We start from the raw sequence: 20,320 nt of genomic DNA, 5'->3' as shown, positions 1-20,320 counted from the left end.
CTTAAAGGACATTGAAGATACAGCTTAAAAATCGTTCAGTGGCTTGGATTTAAAGAATAATCTGACAAAGATTCTAAATGGTTTAATCATTGGAGTACCCATATGAGTGAGATCTCATCAGTACAAGTATTAAAGAAACTCAATTAGAAGAGCTTTTATTTTCTTCATGGTACACGCCTGTGACTCAGTGCCTTTACATAGTGCGTAGGATGCTCTAACCACATTCTCTAGGCTGTAGTTTTGTTTACCCAAAACTCTGTTTAGTTCTGTTTATTTCTCTGAAACAGTTTTTTGCATTGTGTTATTTTCTTTAGGTCACCCCAGTGTATGAGGAGTGGACCACAATTGATTGGTACCAGTTTTTCTGCTTATGGGAGAAGCTGCCTGCCTCAATGAAACGTGTGGCTGAGCTGGTGGGGATTGAAGAAGGCTTTCTAGCTCGCTCTGTAAAGGGCAAAATCACAGCTAAAACAGAGAAACAGCACAGACAAATGGCCATCCACAAAAGGTACCCACAAATGTGGATGTGAAAGTGCAGAGATTAGAGGCTATAACATTTGTAATGCATAGGCTCTGTGTCTGTTTTCAGGAACTGGCTCTTTTTCTGAGTGAGATGATAGGTCAGAGAACCTGGACCAGTTTGCTCTGGTCTGAGAACACTGGAGGCACAAGATGTTTGTGCTGATGTTTTTGGAAGCCATCCTGTCTGTTTCTTTTGTGTGCTGTAGTGTAGTACTGTTCTGTCCTATGTATCACGGCACATTTTGCCATGTACAGTAATGTACCCCGGATGACAATTTTGTTTCTTCACGTACTTCATCAATAGGTTTTTCACCAGCCTTGCCCTTCTGGATTTAATCAGCGAGGTTCCTTTACAAGATATGACCAAGAAATATGGCTGTAGTCGTGGTCAGGTTCAATCCTTGCAGCAAGCTGCTGCCACTTACGCAGGTGAGTTGTCTGAGCAAAATACCCCAGGAGTCTTAGGCTAGTCTGGTTTTTTTTGTCCTTCTAGATTTGGGGCTAAAATAGCCACAGTGTGGTACTAACAGCAAATAGCCTTGTGAAACCACTTTTGGATTTATAGCTTAACCTGTGGTTGCCCCTGCTGTGGAACCTCAGAGTGTGCAGTGGGAAGGGGACCAGCTGAGGGGAATCAAGCAGTGTGCAGCTGCTGAGGTCTGTGGAAATCAGCTGTGTACTGTGCAGGAATGTAGCTCATTCAGTACTAAGTATGGAAAATAGTGCAAGTCCCTTCTAAAGCTTTGCTCTATGAGGAAAGAATACCTTTCAGCACTGAGTAAAGTTTGGAGCCTCTAAGATGGGACATGGCTTTCTTCTGAATGCAAAATTAATTGGCCAAAAGGTATAAGGTTACAGTTTTCAAAACAGAGTGAGTGGCTTCTGGGTCATTTATCACCAGATCACAGGAGGTCAGACAGCTGCTACCTTTAACTTCCCTAAGAAGGCTGTGTGGGAGTAGAAGTAACAGCCCACCAGTGACTGAGATATTTTTTTTCTGTTGCCTAAATCCTTCATTACTCCATAAGTGGGTTTTCAGTTTTGAAGACAGTTTTAGCTCAACTTGCGAAACCCTCTGTGTGGGCTGCAGCATGAGTCAAAGCCCCAAAATGAAAAGGTCACGCCAACTGATGCAGAGTAGTTTAATTTAATTCTGGTAGTATAAATAACCTTTTTTTTTTTTAACTTTTTAGTATAAATAACTTTGTAGCAATTTCATAATTCTGTATTTCCAGTGTTAATAGTTGTCACAGGAGTAATCTGGGAAGTAAAATGAACTATAGATATGACAAAGAGTTAAGGTACCTGATAAAAGTTGTATTCTATAATCACTGTAAAATTAGTGAGGGATGCCATGTCTTTCAGTGGTTTTCATAGTCTGTAGATGCAATCTGTGAGTAAGAAACTGTGCTCTTTTCCTTCTCCCATGCACTGAGGACTGCAGTTGTAACCTTTATCATAGGATTTGCTACCTCCTATAATGCTCTCAGCAACTGAAATCCTGCAGGCTGAGGTCTACTTTTATGGATGTCAGCATTGGATTTCCGCAAAGATCTGTGGCTTCCCTTAATGACTCTCATAGCTACTTTTCCTTTGCCTTTTTTTTCAGGATGATTGTTTCATAGGACTCTTGTTTCAGGATATGCATGTGCTTCAAACTTTCAGTATTAGCATCTTTGAAAAAAACAGTGTCATCCAGAATTTCTGCCTCACTGATTAACTAGTTAATTGAAGACTGAGTTCTGCAAGACTAGCTCCTACTCATAGTTGTGATAAACATGAGTTAGTTTCTGTAAATAATCAGAAGTGAGAAATGTAAAGTGAGTGCTGATTCAGATTGGGGGGTGGGGAGTGAATCCAGCTTAGTAGAAGTGGAGCTGAAGTTCAGACATTAATGTAACTTTTGTGTTCCAGGCATGGTAACAGTTTTCTGTAATCGACTGGGCTGGCACAACATGGAGTTGTTGCTCTCTCAGTTCCAGAGCCGCCTCACTTTTGGGGTGCACAGGGAGCTCTGTGACCTGGTGCGAGTGTCTCTGCTGAATGCCCAGCGTGCCAGGACACTTTACAACGCTGGCTTTGTCACCGTGGCTGATCTCGCTAAAGCCAGTCCTGATGACGTGGCAGCTGCTTTGAAGAACTCAGTACCATTTAAAAGGTGAGAAACCAGTAAGTCCAGAAGTCAAGTAAAGGAGTTTGTAAGGTGAAGGGCTACAGGATGAAACCTGCAATAAAATGTGGCAACCCTTTGGAACTTTGTGTCAAATATTAATTAGACATTACTTGTAGGTCTCTCTGACTGATCACAGTTGTTCCATGATTATTCTGAAATTAATAGAAGCACTTTGTATTTACAGAATAAGTTTTTGACACCTAAATTTTCTTCTTATTCCTCTTTTCAATGCACTGTTTAGTCCTGGGTAAATTGTCAGTGCTTTGTGGGGAGTTTTTGCTGCCTCTAAAAGTCAGGTTCACCATATGTTCAACGTAGTTGATGATTTATTACTGATTATCTTTTGGAATTCTCTTGTGATTTATATGTTAGTGTAGTAACAAGTTTCCTTGATCAAGTACCTGTTCGACTGTGCCATGATACTTGTCTGGTTCATGCTCTTGAAATCTCCTTACTTTGGAAAACAGTGCATGGAGGATGATTCATTGAGACCTGCATCTTGTCCTAGTAGGGAATTGGGACTTATCTGGGGTACATTTGAACACAGAAATCTGGAAATGCTTTTGGGGTATGCGGCCAGTAATATCTTTCATCAACATCTATTCATATTTAGAAATAGTTATTTCCAATTAAGTTATTTCCCATCAAGTGCATTATATTTTAGAAAGAGTGCTTTTGTAAAGGAAGCTGTGAAGGCAGTTGACATAGGAACAGAAGATAATAGTGCCAGCTCCTTGTGTTGTTTGTTATGTTCTGCATGAATGTTTACATATGTCTGTTACCTGCCCCACAGTGTTCGTAGGGCTGTGGATGAGGATGAGGAGGCAGCAGAGGAGCGTCGGGCCGTGCGCAGCATCTGGATGGCTGGAATTAAGGGCTTCACTGAAAGAGAAGCAGCCTCTGTCATTGTGGAGGAGGCCAGGAGGCTTCTGCAGCAGGATTTGGCACTGATGGGAGTGCAGTGGAACCCAAATTCTTTTCTTGAGACTGATACATCCTCTGTGATCAGCAGTGAGTCAGAACTGGAAGACAGATTGCATAGATCAGATGGAGAGGAGTCTGCTGAGTCTTCAAGGGTGTTAAACAAGAAAGGGTGCAGAGTTCAGCACTGTAATGGCCTTGGTTCTCAGATTGAAAACTTATCAAATATTAAAAAGGGATGTAAAAGGCGACTGAGCAGTAGCACAGAAAGCTCTGTATTTGAGAGTGAAGTCCTGGGCAGGAAACAGGCTCGAGCAGAGGAAGGCAAGGGTGATCTTGTGTACAGTGCTAGAAAAAGGCCAAATATGTGCAGAGGAAATGAAAACGTAGAAGAAATTTCTCTCGTCAAAACCAAGATGAATTCCAGAACAGCAATCCAAGAGCACCTTACGGAACAAGAAAAAACACCAACATTGAGAACAGAGTCTTCAGCCTCTAGATTGATTAAAAGCACAGATACACATTTAATTCGGACTAGGAACAAAAATACCGCTTCAAAATTGCAGGGGTCACTTCTTGAAGATTCAAATAAGCTTAGCATAGACATACAAAAGCTGCCTCTTTCCTGCACCACCATCTCTACAGATAATTCTGTTTCAAACCAAAATAATAAGGAATTTATGGAAACAGATTCTGTAACTCATAAAGTCTCAAGTTCTGTACAGATGGGAGAAGTTAAGATTGGGAAGAAAGATGAAATGGAAGGATTATTTACAGAGCCTTCCACCACTAATGAAGGCATGCCTAAGGGGAGAGCAGGTTTTCAGGCACCTGTTATGCTGAAGGGTACTCCACACACCAGTATGGAGACACACAGTATTGTAGGAAGTAGAGGAATACCTGGTAGTGCTAGGACACAGAGAACTGACAAAACTGATGTCAAGCAGAAGAAAAGGAATAAAACTCAAACAGATGTGAGCTGTGCTGAGGCGATGATTGATGAGCATTTTTGTCCTGGTGAAGAGAAAACCTGCAATATTCAGATTCAGAATGCTGGCAAAAATGGGAGTGAAAAACCCAATGGAATATTGTTACAAGCTGGAACAATGCAGAATGGCAACAGTCATCCTAAAGATTTTCTGAAAAGGTCTTTAGTAAAATCCAGAGGTATTTGCAATGCAGATGGTGTTCAGAATGATCCAGCCTCTCATCTGTTTTCTGGCTCTAGAGACTTTGAAGACAGCATCCAGTTGGATACTCAAACTGAGATGATAATAAAACAGGAGGGAGCAGCTGGAATCACAGGACAGCAGGGGATACAAGGTTCAGAGCTGGCAGCAATACCACAGCAGGAAATATCAGAAAAACAAAGCAGTTTATGGACTGAGAACGATACTGATAAAAGGCTGGCTGCAACAGTTAGGAAACTGAGCTTCCCAAGTCTTATCACAACAAGTGACATTACAAAAAACACAACTCAGCACTGTAGTAATAAAGTTTTGGAGTCTGGAGGCCTTAATTTACAGCCTGTAGTGAAGAAAATAGAACCTGCACCTTGCCTTAAAGAAAGCGATTTCTCAATGACTGACTCACAGCTACACAGTTTTCTACAAGATTACCAGACCCAAAATTCAGTGAAAGGGGAAAGTGTGTCTAAAGACCTCAATAAAGCAGCCTCCCATTTTGGTAGGGAACACATTGTACAAGTAGAATGCCACCCTGTCCCTGAAACAAGCCTAAATATGAGCAATAGCTTGCTGTTTGATGAGAGCTTCAGTAATGTCAGTGACCTTTCAGCTATTCACATCATGGAAGCTGATGGAAAGGACCCTGTAGCTTTGCTTCCTCCAGATGGTGTTTTGCAGAATCCAAGGCCTGCTGAGAATAAATTTGATGCCAGTGACAATCAGAAAGAACACGAGAATCCTGCACAGTGTAACAATGTGTCTTTAGCATCCTCAGATGTAATAGCAGAAGTTTTAGACCATGGAAACTCCCCATCTTTTCTGAAAGACATTCCTTCTACATTTCAAGGTCAGTCAGGATTGAGAAACTCAGTCATTTGTAACAATGACCCCAGACCAAAAGACTTAGTAGGAGATCAAGGTGAAAAGCTCCAGAGAAGCCTCCAAGCTTTTGAGAAGAACCTCCATTCAGTGGTGTGGACTGAATGCTCGTTTGAACTAAGCCCAGGATTGCAGGATGTGTTGGACAAATGGCCTAGCCTCTCAGGCATTGAAACAGCTTCAGCAAGTTCTGGTTTGAAAAAAGAATTAGTTGCTCCTGTTAGTCAAGAGTCAGATCCAGTTTTTGAATTGGACTGTTGTGAGCCAGAGCCTTTGCCCTCTTGCCACGATTTGAAGAGCTCTTTCAAGGTTAAAGAAAACTTGGATCTTCAGAAAACAGATGGTATAACACTTCAGCTCAAGGGAAGCAACAGAACATCCTGTCCTGCACCAGATAGTAATAATGGGTTTATTCCTCCAACACCTCCCAAAGAACTTTTTCCAAAAAGTTCTGTTTCTCTCTCATCTGCAAGAAAGGGAAAAGTCACCTGCAAGAAGGAAGGGAAGACGATTCAGCTACAGTGGAATAGTGAGGGCAATGCAGAGCAGCAGGTAAAAACATTCCAGGACAAACTTGAGTGTCTAAACCCAACTGAGACAGATGCGATAAAAGATGATTCCACTGTAGACCAAGGCTTTTCACTGCAGCTATCTCAGGATGTTTTTCCCTTTGTTCCCTTAAGTGCTGAAAGTTTCACTATTATTGATGTAGCAAGTGACAAAGCACTTTTCCAGACTTTTGTTGCAGAATGGAAGGAGAAAAGCAGATTCTCCATCTCAGTGGCATGTGAAAGAACAAAGTGCCTTTTGTCTCCCAAATCAACGATTGGTGGCAAATTCAAAAAAGGTCAGTTTCCTGTTCCAGTGCATTATTTTGTGAACAGCATGTGGTATCTTCAACTTAAAGCAGGCCTAGAGAAGGAAAAGATATGCAAAAAAAGAGGAAAATATAATATAAAATATGATATAACAGAGTCATGGAATGTTTGGGGTTGGAAGGGTCCTCTGGAGATTATCTAGTCTAACTCTCCTGCTAAAGCTGGTTCACATAGAGCAGGGTGCACAGGGGCATGTGCAGGCAGCTTTTGAATATCTCTAGGGAAGGAGATTCCACAACCTCTGGGCAATCTGCTCCAGTGTTCTGTCATCCTCAAAGTAAATAAGATTTTCCTCCTGTTCAGATTAAGCTACCCATAAAGCATCCCTTCCAAATTCTGGCCTTTTCTAGCAACCTCTTCAAGAGTTGAGATAGAAGTGTATTTCTTCCTTATACTCTAAAAAGCATTTCACATTTGCCTGTCAAAAATCTATTTTGATAGTTAAGAAATGTTGCTGTTGTTGTTATGGCGATATGACAGCAAAGAATCTAACTGCTTAATCTTGTCATTTTAAAGGAAGAATATGTTTAAAAAGCAGCAGCAAACTGCAGCATATGAGTACATCTGTGGGGGAAAGAAAGAAGCAATATTGCAACAACCCAGAGACAGAGCTGAATTTCACACCAAGTTTACATTTTGAAAATGTTTAAAAATATGTAACCTTGGTTCAGAGGCAGTCACAGAAGAATATTCAGATGCTCTCACATACCAAAAAGCTGCTAACACTTCATTACCATCACCAAAGACCTATCAAGGAATGCTTGATACCAACTCTCCATCCTCTGTGAACACACAGCTCCTTTGCTGTACTGAGACTCGATAATATTAAATTTTAGGCTCAACTGTATGTATTTGCATTTTCAGGATCCCAAATCTTCTGTATTTATGGATGCCATTTTATAATAGTAACTTAAAATTATTTCTTTAGTGTGTTCTCCTCAGCGGTTGCAAGTTAAAGATGACGGATTTCCTGTCCAAGGATGCGAAGATATCTTGGTAGTTGGACTGGCGGTGTGTTGGGGTGGAAAAGATGCCTACTATATCTCTTTGCAGCAGACCCAAGACCAGACTGGTAAGTGAGCAGACAGGCTCTGCTGGGTTATTTGATACTGCATCTCAAAAAAGTTCCTGCAGTAGATAAGTTTCTTGGAAGTGCTGTGATTGTCCCAACCCCAGCTCAGTTGTGTAATTTAGCAGTCTTAGGTGTTAAACAGCCTTGGACAGGTTGCTGTGGATACATGTATAGTACTGTGTAATAAAGGCAGGTAGTTGGCTCAGACACTGGACTGTGAGCATGCATATGGCTAAAACATTTGCTCACTCCCAAGTTCTCTTTATCTAACTTGTTCTTCCCTTTCAATCTCTTCCAATTTTTGCTCTCCAGAACAAATCTAGCACTCAGATGCTGAACATAGCCCAGTCTGTGCTAAGTGACCTTGTGACTAGGGTTTGATTGCTGGCTATCTTTTGTTTGTTAGTACAGACACAGTGTATTGCTTTTGGGAGCCTAGTCTGGTTTGATAAAATATGTAATAGTGCTATAGATGCATTGTTTGTTCATAGTTCAACTGTAGCTTTTGTGCTTTAGGTGGTTACATTCAAGATTTTTCTCTCGCATTTTTTACCATTTAATGGCGTAAAAGATGATTTTTGCTTGTATTTCTGCCTTAGAAATCAGTCTGAGTTTGGCACCCCCACCTCTGGACCAAAGCCTACCTGTGACAGAGAGACTGAACCATCTGCAGCTGTACCTGCAGAAGACCAAGGAGGAGCGCTCACTTATCATGTATGACTTCATCCAGCACTACAAAACTCTGCTGATGGCTTGTGGCATCTCCTTGGAAGGAAGTTTTGAGGATCCAAAGGTTTGCAGGATTAAGAAATTTTTCTTCGGTGAAACTACTAGTTTAAACACAACAGTGGAAAGACGGGAGTACCTTCTGGTACTTCTGTTATTTCAGTATGAATCTGTCAGGAAGTTTAGTGAAATTTTCTTTCAGTGGGCAATCTAGAAAAGTATTCTGAGGACATTTGCTTTGCTATGGATGTTCATGGTGCTTGCAAGAGAAACAAAGAGTTTCAGGGGTTAGCACATTATTATTTCATACCTTACTTGGAAGGGGAAATGAAGATAAATCTCTCCCCAGTCCCAGTGGACAGGACTTAAATTCTGTTTTGTTGCAGTAAGAAACCTGGGACTGTAATGTCACAAGTGCTTCTGGTCAGGTTATTTCTTCTGAGAGCAGAAGACTTTATAAGCAAAAGATTTACCCACTATGCGTACAGACCACTTTGCTACCCTTTTCTCAAAACAAAACAAAGTTTACATGGAATTTCCAGAGGTTTGGGTACCAGTTGTAACTCACATGAAATACTAGCTTGAGGTAAAAGCACCTTGTTGCTCATGTTACAAAAAGCTCTGGGTGCACAGAAAATCCTGTTGATTTTTAAAGCTTGCTTTGCATGTGGGCTGAACAGCTTCATGGCAATACTCAGCTCTGCAGGAAAGTAGCTGAGGTGTTCAACGCAAGGATAGACATATTTTTTTTCATACCAAGACATAGTTTTAGGATGAAATTGAAGAGCAGTAAAAGCATCTTGCCCTTCACTTTTCCATGTAATAGTCATACTCATGTTGGTTCATTTTAGTGACACAATGAATACACCCTCCCCAACCCCATATATATACATATGAGTTTTTACTTCTGCTTGCATGGCAGGGGTAATGTAGAAATCTGTGCTTCATCCTGTTTTGACACAAGAAATTGAAATGTACATATAAATGAATTTGCTTTGAAGACAGGGGTTTAAGCTTTACCAGGAGTAAAATAGTAAAATATCCCATGTAGAAATCTTGGCATTAGTCCTGTTCTGCAAAAGATAGGAGAGCTCAGCTTGGCTAATATTCTAGATCAATAGCAAGTTCTGATCTCTACAAAGTCATTTTTCAGATTAAACATGCTTTGATCCTGATTTTGTATTTATTCCTTTTGAGTTAAGTTTTAATAAGTGAAAAGACACTTCAAGATGTGTTTATTTGACAGAGGATAAAGTTTTCAAACATACAGAAATAACTTTTCTTTTAGAAAGAAATAACTCTTTATTCTCACTCAAGAATTAAGCTCTTCAGTGACTTAGGCCTTCCTGAAGGTTTTTTGCTGAAATTACGTAACAAATTATTGCAGTTTACCTGCCAAATGAAGAAAAATAATATCCACTATAACCTTGAATTAACCCCTGGCTAAATATTTACATTTAATTATGTCTAAAAGGTAAAAATAGTCTCATAGAGGTCTCTCTTTTTAAGGTTGCATGTTGGCTGCTGGATTCTGGCTCCAAGGAACATACCCTTCACAGCATGGTGACCAACTTTCTCCCCAGTGAGCTGCCCCTCCTGGAAGGAGTGGGCACGGGCCAAGGGGTGCAGAGCCTGGGGCTGAGTGCCAGCAGAGACCAGTCTGGGCGGTACAGAGCAGCCATAGAGTCTGTGCTTGTCTTCAATGCCATGGACCAACTCCACAAGGAATTACAGAAGGAAAATCTGTCAGGTAAAGAGACATCCTCCACTTGGGGGCAAAGACGGAGGGTAAATACAGCTGTGCTGCCACAGGCTGAATGATCTGTGCAGAAGAGAGGCAGTTTGGAAGTTCTTATCTAAATATATTCTGTCAAAATGTTCATTTGTTAAAAGAAAAGAGGGAAATTCCCTTGAAAGCATATATATTCTGAAAAAAAATATTAAAATATAATTCTTATATCCCAAATCTCCACCAGTTGCAGTGGTTAAGGCTGTAGCAGAGTCAATTCTCTAAATCAAGCAGATTTGTACCTCCCAGGTGACTGTCCTGGCCATTCTGAGGGACTTGTGGGTCTGTCTATGATTTCTAATGAGCATTTTCAAAAGTTTTTGGATTTTCTTGTCAGAATTAATTCCTAAAATCCTCAAATATTTTCTGAAGGAGATTTCTTGCTTTTTGGCCTGTCCATAGTGCATGATTTGTCATGTGTTTGTCATGGCATTGTGTCCATGGAACCCTTGTGATTCCATAGTGAATGAACCTATATGTTTGCACTAATAACTGTTGAGTGCTTGTGCTGTTTTAAAACAAGCCATCAAAAAAAACCCCAAAATATACTATTTGTGGTCATTATGATAGTTTCCCCTAAATTATATCCAGAGCCGAGGATTGTGGTCCAATCTCGCTGAAGCATTTTATTACAAGTTTACCACATCATTTATGATTGTTACAGTTGAACCTTAGAACATTTTAAAAAGATGTGGGTGGTGGAATTAATGTGTATCAAGTTAGAAAGCCTTACGTTAAATATGTCTGCATTTTATAAGATGTTGATATACAGAAAGATATATTTTTTAGAAAAAGAAGAAGCTGCTTTCTTAAAATACCTTCGTGATAAGAAGTGTTCCAGAACATCGTATTATGAAATATTTCTTATTCCAGAAACAAAAGTATTTAAATGAAATCTACAGTAAAAGATTTCAGTGTGTCAGAACATTTCAGTATTTTCAAAACTGAGGATTCTTTTTTTTTTTTAATGAATGTGTTTATCTGCAGTTGATCTGTTTTATAAAAGATTTTCTTTGGTTTGTACTTACTACAGATGTATTTTCTAAAGTGGAGATGCCCACCCATTATTGCTTGGCTCTGCTGGAGCTGAATGGCATTGGTTTCAGCACAACAGCCTATGAAACCCAGAAACAGGTCATGCAGGCTAAACTGAGCCAGATTGAGACCAAGGCATATCAGCTGGCAGGGCACAGTTTCTCCTTGACCAGCCCTGATGACATTGCAGAGGTACATGAGGGTTGGAGTGGGAGGGGGGGAACTTCCCCAGAAGTTATCATCAAGAGCCTTTGGCTAAAATAAAATAAAAAACAAATCTTAATGGGAAGAAGAAAAGTTCTTCACGGCATGAAGAAAATCCAAAATGCAAACCCAACTCTGCTTGAGAGTTCATTCATCCTCACTCTCATTGTGAGCTTGCTGCCCTGCAAGAGGCTGTGTCTCTCCTTCTTGTTACTGATCATTCTGGTTTCTGCCAACTTTAGCAGAGATAAAGAAGGTAGAAGTGGAAATATGTATGTTGGAAATAAAAACCAAGTGAAAGTAAGCATGTGGTTTGTAAAGGACCATGGCCTCTCAGGGTGCATGAGATGATCTGCCAATTAAATGTTTTTTTGAGTATTTTGGATGAGTGGTACGGGACTGGAGAAGCTTTTTTGCAATGCCAGTGTCCCACACGTGAGATGTGATTTGGTGTCACGTAGTCTTGAGTCTAAGAAGAGTTGTACTGAAAAGTTGCATTGTTACCCTTACCCCTGTACAGGCATGAGCAAGGAGGAAAAACTGCTTTAAAAGTTATGAATCAACTGCTGTCTGCTTTTAAGAACCTTTTAAGAACTGATATTTTTTTAAAGTCTAAGAAACATATTTCTATGTAAAATAGCAATCCTTTCATTCCTGAAGAATTTCACTTATATTTTTTAATGTACATTATATGGAATAATTGAAATATATTAAAATTGCTGTGCATGGTTTTCTCCCTCTTCTCTTTTTTTTTTTCTCCATATACTATTTTCTTGCTGAGGGGCTGTACTTTAATATAAAGTAGTCAAAATCTGCAAGCAGCTATCAGTAATAGAAATTCTACAGAAATATTCCTTCTTTGTTGCAAATGTAGAAGTCTTGCTCAGTAACAGTAGTCTAAGTTAGAACTCCTGAAATAATGCTCAACTTCAGTTTCACTCTGCTTCATGGAAAAGGGGAAGTAAAGTTTTGTCTGAAATGCTGTTTTCTGAACTGCAGAAGCTTGTACCTCATGTGGAAATTTATTACCAATCATGCAAAGTACCTTGTATAATAGAACTTTACCCTTCTAGTTTTGTGTCAAGTAAAGTTTTACAGAAGTAAAACTTCTGTGCCATAAATGGGCAGGAGAAAAGCTATCTGTTCCCTTCTGCCAGCTGTGAAATCAAAGACAATAGCTGCTAAGTAGTGTATCATCCTACATGGAAACATAAAGTGAAAAATTAAGAGCTGTATTCTGTCTGTCACCAAATGAGCATATACTTATTTTTCTGGTTTTTGGCAATTTGTTAGAAAAACGAATATTCTAGCTATTCTCTAAAAGGTATTTTTGATCACCTCCTTCTGTGCCATTCATATTGTTCTGAAGCCTGCTCCCTGCTAACTCTTTTTTTTCACCAATGTTCTTCCCACTTTCAGTCATCTGAACATTACATTTTATTACAGCTGACTGTCAGTAATAACCTCACTTATTGGATGGAGTTAATTACCTTTTCTAAAAACATACCTCTGAACTTAAACTTAGAGTGTTCAGAAAATGAGATTTTAAATTGCATTTCGTACTTAATTAAAATGAGGAGGAATGACTTTGATAGTTGGGATCTTTAATCAGCTTTTTAATTACCTGAAGCATTTGTACTATCCTTTGGCTGGAGCAAGCTGTTTAAGTGCTCAGTTGCTTTTGTTTTCTTCTGGGAGCAGTGTGCAGAAACTGATTTGAAATGCTGGCCTCTTTCAGGTGTTGTTCCTGGAGCTGAAGTTGCCACAAAATGGAGATGTGAAAGTCCAAGGGAACAAGAAAACCCTGGGTTACACCAGAAGAACAACTGTTAAAGGAAGCAGGGTCAGGTTAAGCAAGCAGTTCAGTACAACCAAGGTACAAGAAAATCTGTTTCTAGTCTGAAAGTAAATTTTAATTGCCTTTTGCTCCTCCAATTATCACTGGAAATTCAAACTGGGTTCTACCTTCTCTGTTAGCAGAGTTAGTGACTCCTACTCTCCTAAAGCTTGAGTGCAGTGAGGACATGCCTGTAAATAGCAGGCTTCAATAAGAGTAAATCAGGCCAGAATCTGATTTCCCAAATCACGTGTAAGACCAAAATAGCACAATAATTTTGTAAAGCCAGTAGCAGAAGAATTTTTCCACGTCAGCTTGAAAGATACTTAAATACCATGTTGACTAAATACAATACTTTCTCTTCCTGCTACTATCAAATCTGTATTTTTTGCTTCAGAGAATTTGTCTTCAGAATGGCTAATCTGATGGCTTATCAAATTTAGTATATCAGACACTTGTATAATGTGAAGGCTATTGACATTCTTGCCAGTTGATAAATATTGTGGACCTGCATTAATACCAACTGCTGCAGGATAATGGGTGAGCTTGCCAGACAAGTGAAATTAACAGATATATATGTTCCTGTTTTCAGGACTCATTAATCTGTGCTGTTTTCTTAGTTTCCCCTTGTTCAGTGTAGTCTGTACTTGGAAGACAAGTATTGATTTCTGGAACTCAAGTGGCAGTGAAGCCATTGGGTGCAGTGGTGGTGGCAGAGCAGGGAGCAAGAAGCAAAGGGAGGATTTCCTCCTTTTGTGATGTGGAGGGAGGAGGCTGCAGCTGCCTGTGGCACACACAGGCACAAAAAAATGTTATTTTGAGAAATGCCACTGTCTTTTGAAATTCTTGTTAGTTCCTTTATATTTCTGATTAAACTGAAAGGATTTGATTGCTAGTGATCAGCTTTGTCTTTCAAGGAACGTGGTTAAGGGCTTCACTTGGTGTTCCTAGTGAACACCAGATAGGAGAGAGCAGGGAGGAAAATATGCAAGAAGATGGAGGAGAAGCATTAAACCTGGACAAGAGGAGACAATGTAGGGGACCTATGGCAAGTGATGCTTTATTTCATCACTTCAGGTGGTTTATTGGTTGGTGCAGATTAAGAGTGATGATGAGGGTGCAGAAGTCCAAAGAGAAGCGATTGTCTTCTCGTGGGTAATAAAACTGCAGCTGTGTCAGGTGGTGCTTTGATTACCCAGGTGTAGGTGGTATAAGTGGAGAGGATATTGATTTAATTTTAAGGCAGTGACACTGGAAGCTCACTGTTGGTGAAGGAGTCATTTTTTCCTGCAGAACAGTGAAAACTTTATTTATAAAATTTTAAAGGCCGTTGATTAGTTGTGCCCTTTTCTTCCCACAAGGATGTTTTGGAGAAATTAAAGACACTTCACCCATTGCCAGGGCTGATACTGGAATGGAGGAGGATCAACAACGCCATTACTAAAGTGGTGTTTCCACTACAGAGGGAGAAGCGATTGAATTCTGCACTGGGAATGGAAAGGATATATCCAGTTTCACAGACTCACACAGCTACAGGTGAACAAACGTGTGCAAATGCCTCAGTTCTTACTGGCTTTTTGTCTTTTTGTATGTGTGTGCAGCTTTCTAAGACGAAAAGATAGGAAATCAAGCCCGTGCTCTGCTTCAACCAAAGATACTGGTACATCTATTTGACATATATCTGCATTAAAAAAACAGATGTGTTTAATATAGCTTTTGTGTTCACTGAGCAGTATTACTCATTTCTTGCACATATTACCATGTAAATCTCTGACTCCAGAACAGGTTATTAGTGGTACAGAAATGGGGAACCATCACAAGCCCATTAAACACATATTACTTTTTAAAAATTTTCTCAGTGGTTATGTCCTCTCACTCTCCTGCCCATTGTATTTTGGAGATGCAGTGTGTGCAGCTGTATTGAATTAGAGAGACTCCTTTTGGACCCTTCCTTAGTTCTGCCCTATCTTGGTTTCAGGTCGAGTAAGCTTCACAGAGCCAAATATCCAGAATGTGCCAAGAGATTTTGAGATTGAAATGCCAACTGTGGTTGAAGAAAGCCCCCCCTCCCAAGCCCATGGAAATGTTAATTCTTGTGCTGCATTGGGGGGCAGGTAGGAGGATCTTGACAAAGCTTCTGTCTAATCTTAATGTGGTCGGGTTGTCAAATTTCTCTTTTCTGACTTCACCTGTGACTGCTGACGTGTCAGCGTGATTTGTTATTCAGTGTTTCTCTTACAGGGGAATAAATGCCTAAAAATCAGTGATACATGAAAGACATAATAATACGAACAGCATGTGGTTTCATGTAGCTATTTGCTTTCTTTTTGACGTTCCTTATGAAGCCCTTCAGTGAGATTAGCGTTACGTTCCCAGCTGTTCAATGGAAAGCCTGAGTGTGAAAATAACCAAACTGAAGTTAGGATCTGGTTTGACTTGCTAAGAACTACTCTGAAAGAGAATAGAATATTGTTGAAGAAGCAGAAGAAAATTCATTTGTTTTATGCTGTGTAGCTCCCTTTTTAAGGGAACAGGGTTGAACATATTTTTCATTCTTTGTTAATAATTTCATTTGTCATAGTGACCTGCAGTAACTAGCAGGAAGCAGAGGAAGATTTCTAAATTTGGTTTCTCTTAACCAAATACCCTGTTTTCGATGATTCTACAATTCTACTTTGACAGCATTACATGCCAATGCCTGAACAGTTGTGTGGAAATCTAGTGAAACACCAACACTTTTGGCATCTACCTTGTGAGCTTTGAGGCTTCCTACTTGGTGGTGCTTTTCTGCCCTTTCAGTTTCTCTTTCCATTCAGGTTCTTGTCCCAGTTGTGTCACCTGAGTGACTTTTCTAAGCCTTTTTTCCCACAGCAAGAAATTTGAGAAGGTTTTTGCTTCTTCTCTCTAGCGCCTCCTACTATCATGTGTTTAACACCCTTGTGCCTTGGGAAAGTAATGAGAAGAGAACTTGGGAGTAGAAGCATCTTGTTCATCTCCATCTCAGAAGAACCAGGCATAGCCATGGAGGCAGGAATGTCATTCTGATATAAAGCTGTGGCAGTGCTCAGGCTTGCAGCAGCTTTTCAGGATGGTTGGGGAGTGTGCTGGTTTCTTGAGAGTCTTCCCTGTAGAGAAGAGCCCATCAAAGGACTGGAGTGCCTGCCAGACTCTGAGAGGGCTGTTTCTCAGGCTGACTTTTCCTACATTTTCCTATATCCTTTAGTTAAGCAGCCCTGTGTTAGGAAGATGGGCAATCCTAAAGGCACAGAAATGACTGCTGGCACAAAAGAAATTGACATCCAGCCAAGTCTGATTGGCCTTCCAGACTTTGGTCCAAACTGTCTATTATCTTACAAACTACTATTGCTATTCTTTCCTCCTGTTGTAAGAAGCTTCTGACCAAAGGAGAGTTGCTAAATTAGGTCATGGTATAAAGCCCTTATACATTTAACTAAACTGAGAACCTATGCTGAACAATGTGATTTTCTGCAGTAGCCAGACATGCAATTGTTCCTCACCTTTATTTCTTTTGAAAATTTATTTCTGTGATTTTTGTGCATTCATCTCATTGATCCCTACCATGCCTGAAGAGCCAACATTTAAGAAGAAAAGGAAGTGCACAAGGGAGAGCTTGATGTTTTTTTCTGTGCTCTGCTGAAACTAGTCTTGATCTTAGAGATACCTTTTCATTTTGATAAAGAATTTGCTCAGATCCCTGATCCAGACATCAAGGACTTAAAAAGGCTTTTTGCCTTCCAGTGAAGAGCCCATTGGACTGTCTGGTAGACTGGTGCTGGTGGGAGGATGTGATGTGAATGGTGTCAGAGCTGTGCACCGTTCAGTGGATGTGCTCATGGATACAATTCCATCTGCAGCTACAAATGACTTGGTGAGACAGGAAACCTAAGCAGCCCTGAGAGGATGCAGAGCACGTGGGTGACACTGTAAAGTTTTGGCCTCTCAGAAAGGAAAATTGAGCAGCTTTGGGGCACCTTTTCCCCTCAGTCTTTAGGGAGGAAACGTGCAGTGTGTTACGAGCACCTCTTCTGCGACTTCTGCTCTGTTTTTACAGGCTTACTTGTGAATGTGTGTGCATGTGCCTGAGGGTGATATTGGGGGGGATTTTTCTGCCTCTGGGCTGGTGTATGCATTCTGCAGAGTAGAATGATGTGGAGGGACTTGGCACTCAAGGTGAAGTGTTGAATTTTTAGGATTCATATGACTCCATTGTCTTTCTGGAATAAGCTCATCACAGATCTGGGGCCATTCATCTTACCGGTTTTAAAGCAGAACTATCCAATTTCTGAACTGAATCCTGAATGTACTAGGAAGATTTATCCCTAAATCTTTTTGGAATCAATAAATCCTTTTCAGGTATTTATGTGGTCTTTGTCCAGCTCCTCCATGGTCAAATTTGGGTATGGATTGTCCAGAAAAATGGAATAGAGGCCAGTGTCTCACTTGTTTTCACTGATTCATTGTGGTAAAATTGATTATACATCTCTTAGTATTTTAGAAATTGGTGAAGGGCAGTCATTCCTTTTTTTCCACAGATGCAGAAAGCGTTCCAGTATTTTGCCTAATGGGCTAAAGGTTCAAGCTGCAAACAGATCCAGAGAAAGAGGAATACCATTTTCTGTTAGCATGAGGCATGCTTTTGTTCCTTTCCCAGGTAATACCCAGGTCCTGCTCTGGAATTGTTAAGTATATGGTTAGCAAAAAAATCCCAGATATGATGAAGGTTTAAGGATTGATAACAGTATATATGTGTCTAAGCAGTCTACTTGGAAAACTAGTGCAGTAGTTAGCATGCCTTCAAAATTATTCACATGACTGTAAAAGAGAGAGTTTCAGTTGGACAAAGTATTCAAATGATATCATTCACATGTTCACACTTTCATTTCCTCTTTAAGAATACCTGTTTTTAAAAGAGGTAGCTAAGACAGCTCTTAATACACAAATTGCACTCTACCTAGTGTTCTTTCTATTCAAATGTCAGTTCCCACACTGCCTGCTCTATCTTATACACATGGACAGATACTTGTTTACATGGTTTTGATGGATTCTAAATGTGCTAGATGTAAAGCATGCAGGCCTGAGCACTGGGGAAACAGACAAGAATTTGTCTTGATAGAAATTGCTGTGAAAAACTCTCAGAGCAGAAGATAAAGGACGGGTTCAGTCCTTCTTGCTGGGAAGTTGGATGGAATATTGGAGTAATTTATGAAATAATGTTTTCTGATAACTTTTTGAATTCAGGTGGCTTAATCTTGGCTGCTGATTACTCTCAGCTGGAACTGAGGATCCTCGCTCATTTGTCTTGTGACTGTCGCCTCATTCAAGCCTTGAATGGTGGTATCGATGTCTTTAAGAGCATTGCAGCAGAATGGAAAATGATCGATCCCGAAACTGTTGGAGAAAGGACAAGGCAACAAGCTAAGCAGGTAATTTTAGGCAAAAGATCACAGCAGCTTTCTGGGCAGGAAGATTCAGTGTTCAACACGTAGCAGTATGTTTTTCTGTTTGAGTTAGGCCATGATTGTTCAGTAATTGCTTCGTCCATCCTCCCACTCGCAGTACGTTGCAACTGAAGCTGTCGGAGATTTTTTGGGGGGGATGAGGGTGGAGAAAAGCAGCATGAATGGTTTGGACTTAGAGGGGGTCTCCCATCTCGAATACTTGTCCTTGTTTCCATATACTTGTCTTCCAGTGGATCACATTTTGTTTTGGCTCTGCTTTCTCTGCGTGGCTGACCAAACGGTTGCCATTCTTCACCCTTTCCTCTGGCAGATCTGCTATGGAATCATCTATGGAATAGGAGCAAAATCTTTAGGCGAGCAGATGGGGATTGATGAAAATGAAGCTGCCAATTACATTGAATCCTTCAAATCGAGATACACAGGTTTGGATATGGCTGTGTGGTGGTGGTGGTTGTTGTTTTTAATCCCTTCTCTCCATGTCTTTCCAAATCCTAAATTTGTCTCAACCTACTACTTGTATCCCTTGAAAATGCTTTTCATTTTGAAAATGTCCAGTGCATGAATGCAGCAGTTTGATACTCTGTAAAGTTTTACTCTACTCTGGTTTTATTCACATTTATGACTTTGTTCTTTACTTATTACAACAATTTTTTTTGTTGTTTTAATTAATTAATAAGCCTTGAGGAGTAATTTCAAAGCTCTTCAGTTTCTGAATGAGAAACATGCTTTTCCTTATAAAAACACAGCTTCAAATGATATGCTGTGACAACTTTAGACCATGCTTCTTATCATTTTTAAATATAACCATTTCTTTCTTCTGCTTTTGTCTTCTGCTTTCATGGAGTTTTAAACTGTTTTACATATTACCATTTAATTTTTATCCAGCTGCTCAGAGTAGCTCTCCCATGTTTTGTAAAAAGACATGGCTGTGTTTCTAATAAGCATGTTAATTTTTAGGGAAGATGTAGAGAGAATAGAGCTGCAATCAGAAAAAGAATGGAGGGCAAATGGGACAAGAGGCAGCTAGCTCTAGTCATAGGACTTGAAAATGAGCTGGAAAATTATGTTCTGAAGATTTAGGGTTTGTTTCTTTAGAAGACATATGCAGAAAAATGGTTTCCTGTTAAGATTCTGTTTAGTCTCCATTAATTTCTGAATAGTCTCTCCTTTGTGACCGCTAGGAATGAATTCCTGCCTCCTCTCTCTCGGTACGTATGTGTGCATACAAACTGAAGTGTACCTTATATTGTAACTTCACTTCTCGAGGGTTTTCACTTGCTAGGTGTTGCCAGGCTGACTACTAAATTACATACCTCATGAATTGACTTATGCTGTCAGTCTTGATTTTGAATAGGTCCTTTTACATTTTATATTTTGTAAACATGGAAAGAAACTGTCTGAAGTTAACTTTTCCCACTTTAGTACAGTTGTTACCTGAACTTGCAGTGCAAGTTCCTCTTCCCTCTCTCACCATTCTTTGACCTAAGTTTCTTTTTAACACTCTTGGTGGATTTGCTCCTTCCCTTGCAAAGTGCAGGTGGGTGATTTTATTTCATCCTAGAATCTGAAGGGACAAAGCCTGAAGTCAGGCAGCTTGAGGCATCAAGGGCTCTGGCT

The 20,320-nt window shown here is 40.0% G+C and overlaps 1 protein-coding gene across 1 annotated transcript in view; it reads left to right on the top strand.

Moving 5' to 3' along the window:
* Positions 1–20,320, top strand: part of POLQ (DNA polymerase theta) — a 53,258-nt gene that overhangs the window by 26,039 nt on the left and 6,899 nt on the right. Inside the window, exons 13-26 of the mRNA XM_054004744.1 lie at positions 315–508; positions 827–951; positions 2,437–2,680; positions 3,489–6,529; positions 7,489–7,632; positions 8,232–8,425; positions 9,868–10,108; positions 11,181–11,374; positions 13,125–13,262; positions 14,585–14,759; positions 15,202–15,337; positions 17,777–17,895; positions 18,483–18,667; positions 19,014–19,125. Coding sequence (XP_053860719.1) covers positions 315–508; positions 827–951; positions 2,437–2,680; positions 3,489–6,529; positions 7,489–7,632; positions 8,232–8,425; positions 9,868–10,108; positions 11,181–11,374; positions 13,125–13,262; positions 14,585–14,759; positions 15,202–15,337; positions 17,777–17,895; positions 18,483–18,667; positions 19,014–19,125 — 5,242 coding nt within the window. The remainder of the gene's footprint in view (positions 1–314; positions 509–826; positions 952–2,436; positions 2,681–3,488; positions 6,530–7,488; positions 7,633–8,231; positions 8,426–9,867; positions 10,109–11,180; positions 11,375–13,124; positions 13,263–14,584; positions 14,760–15,201; positions 15,338–17,776; positions 17,896–18,482; positions 18,668–19,013; positions 19,126–20,320) is intronic.

This window comes from Vidua macroura, chromosome 2 (assembly GCF_024509145.1).
Source record: "Vidua macroura isolate BioBank_ID:100142 chromosome 2, ASM2450914v1, whole genome shotgun sequence".
Taxonomy (NCBI): domain Eukaryota; kingdom Metazoa; phylum Chordata; class Aves; order Passeriformes; family Viduidae; genus Vidua; species Vidua macroura.
The sequence above is the reverse complement of the archived record's forward strand: the minus strand, read 5'-3'. Positions and strand labels throughout refer to the sequence as shown.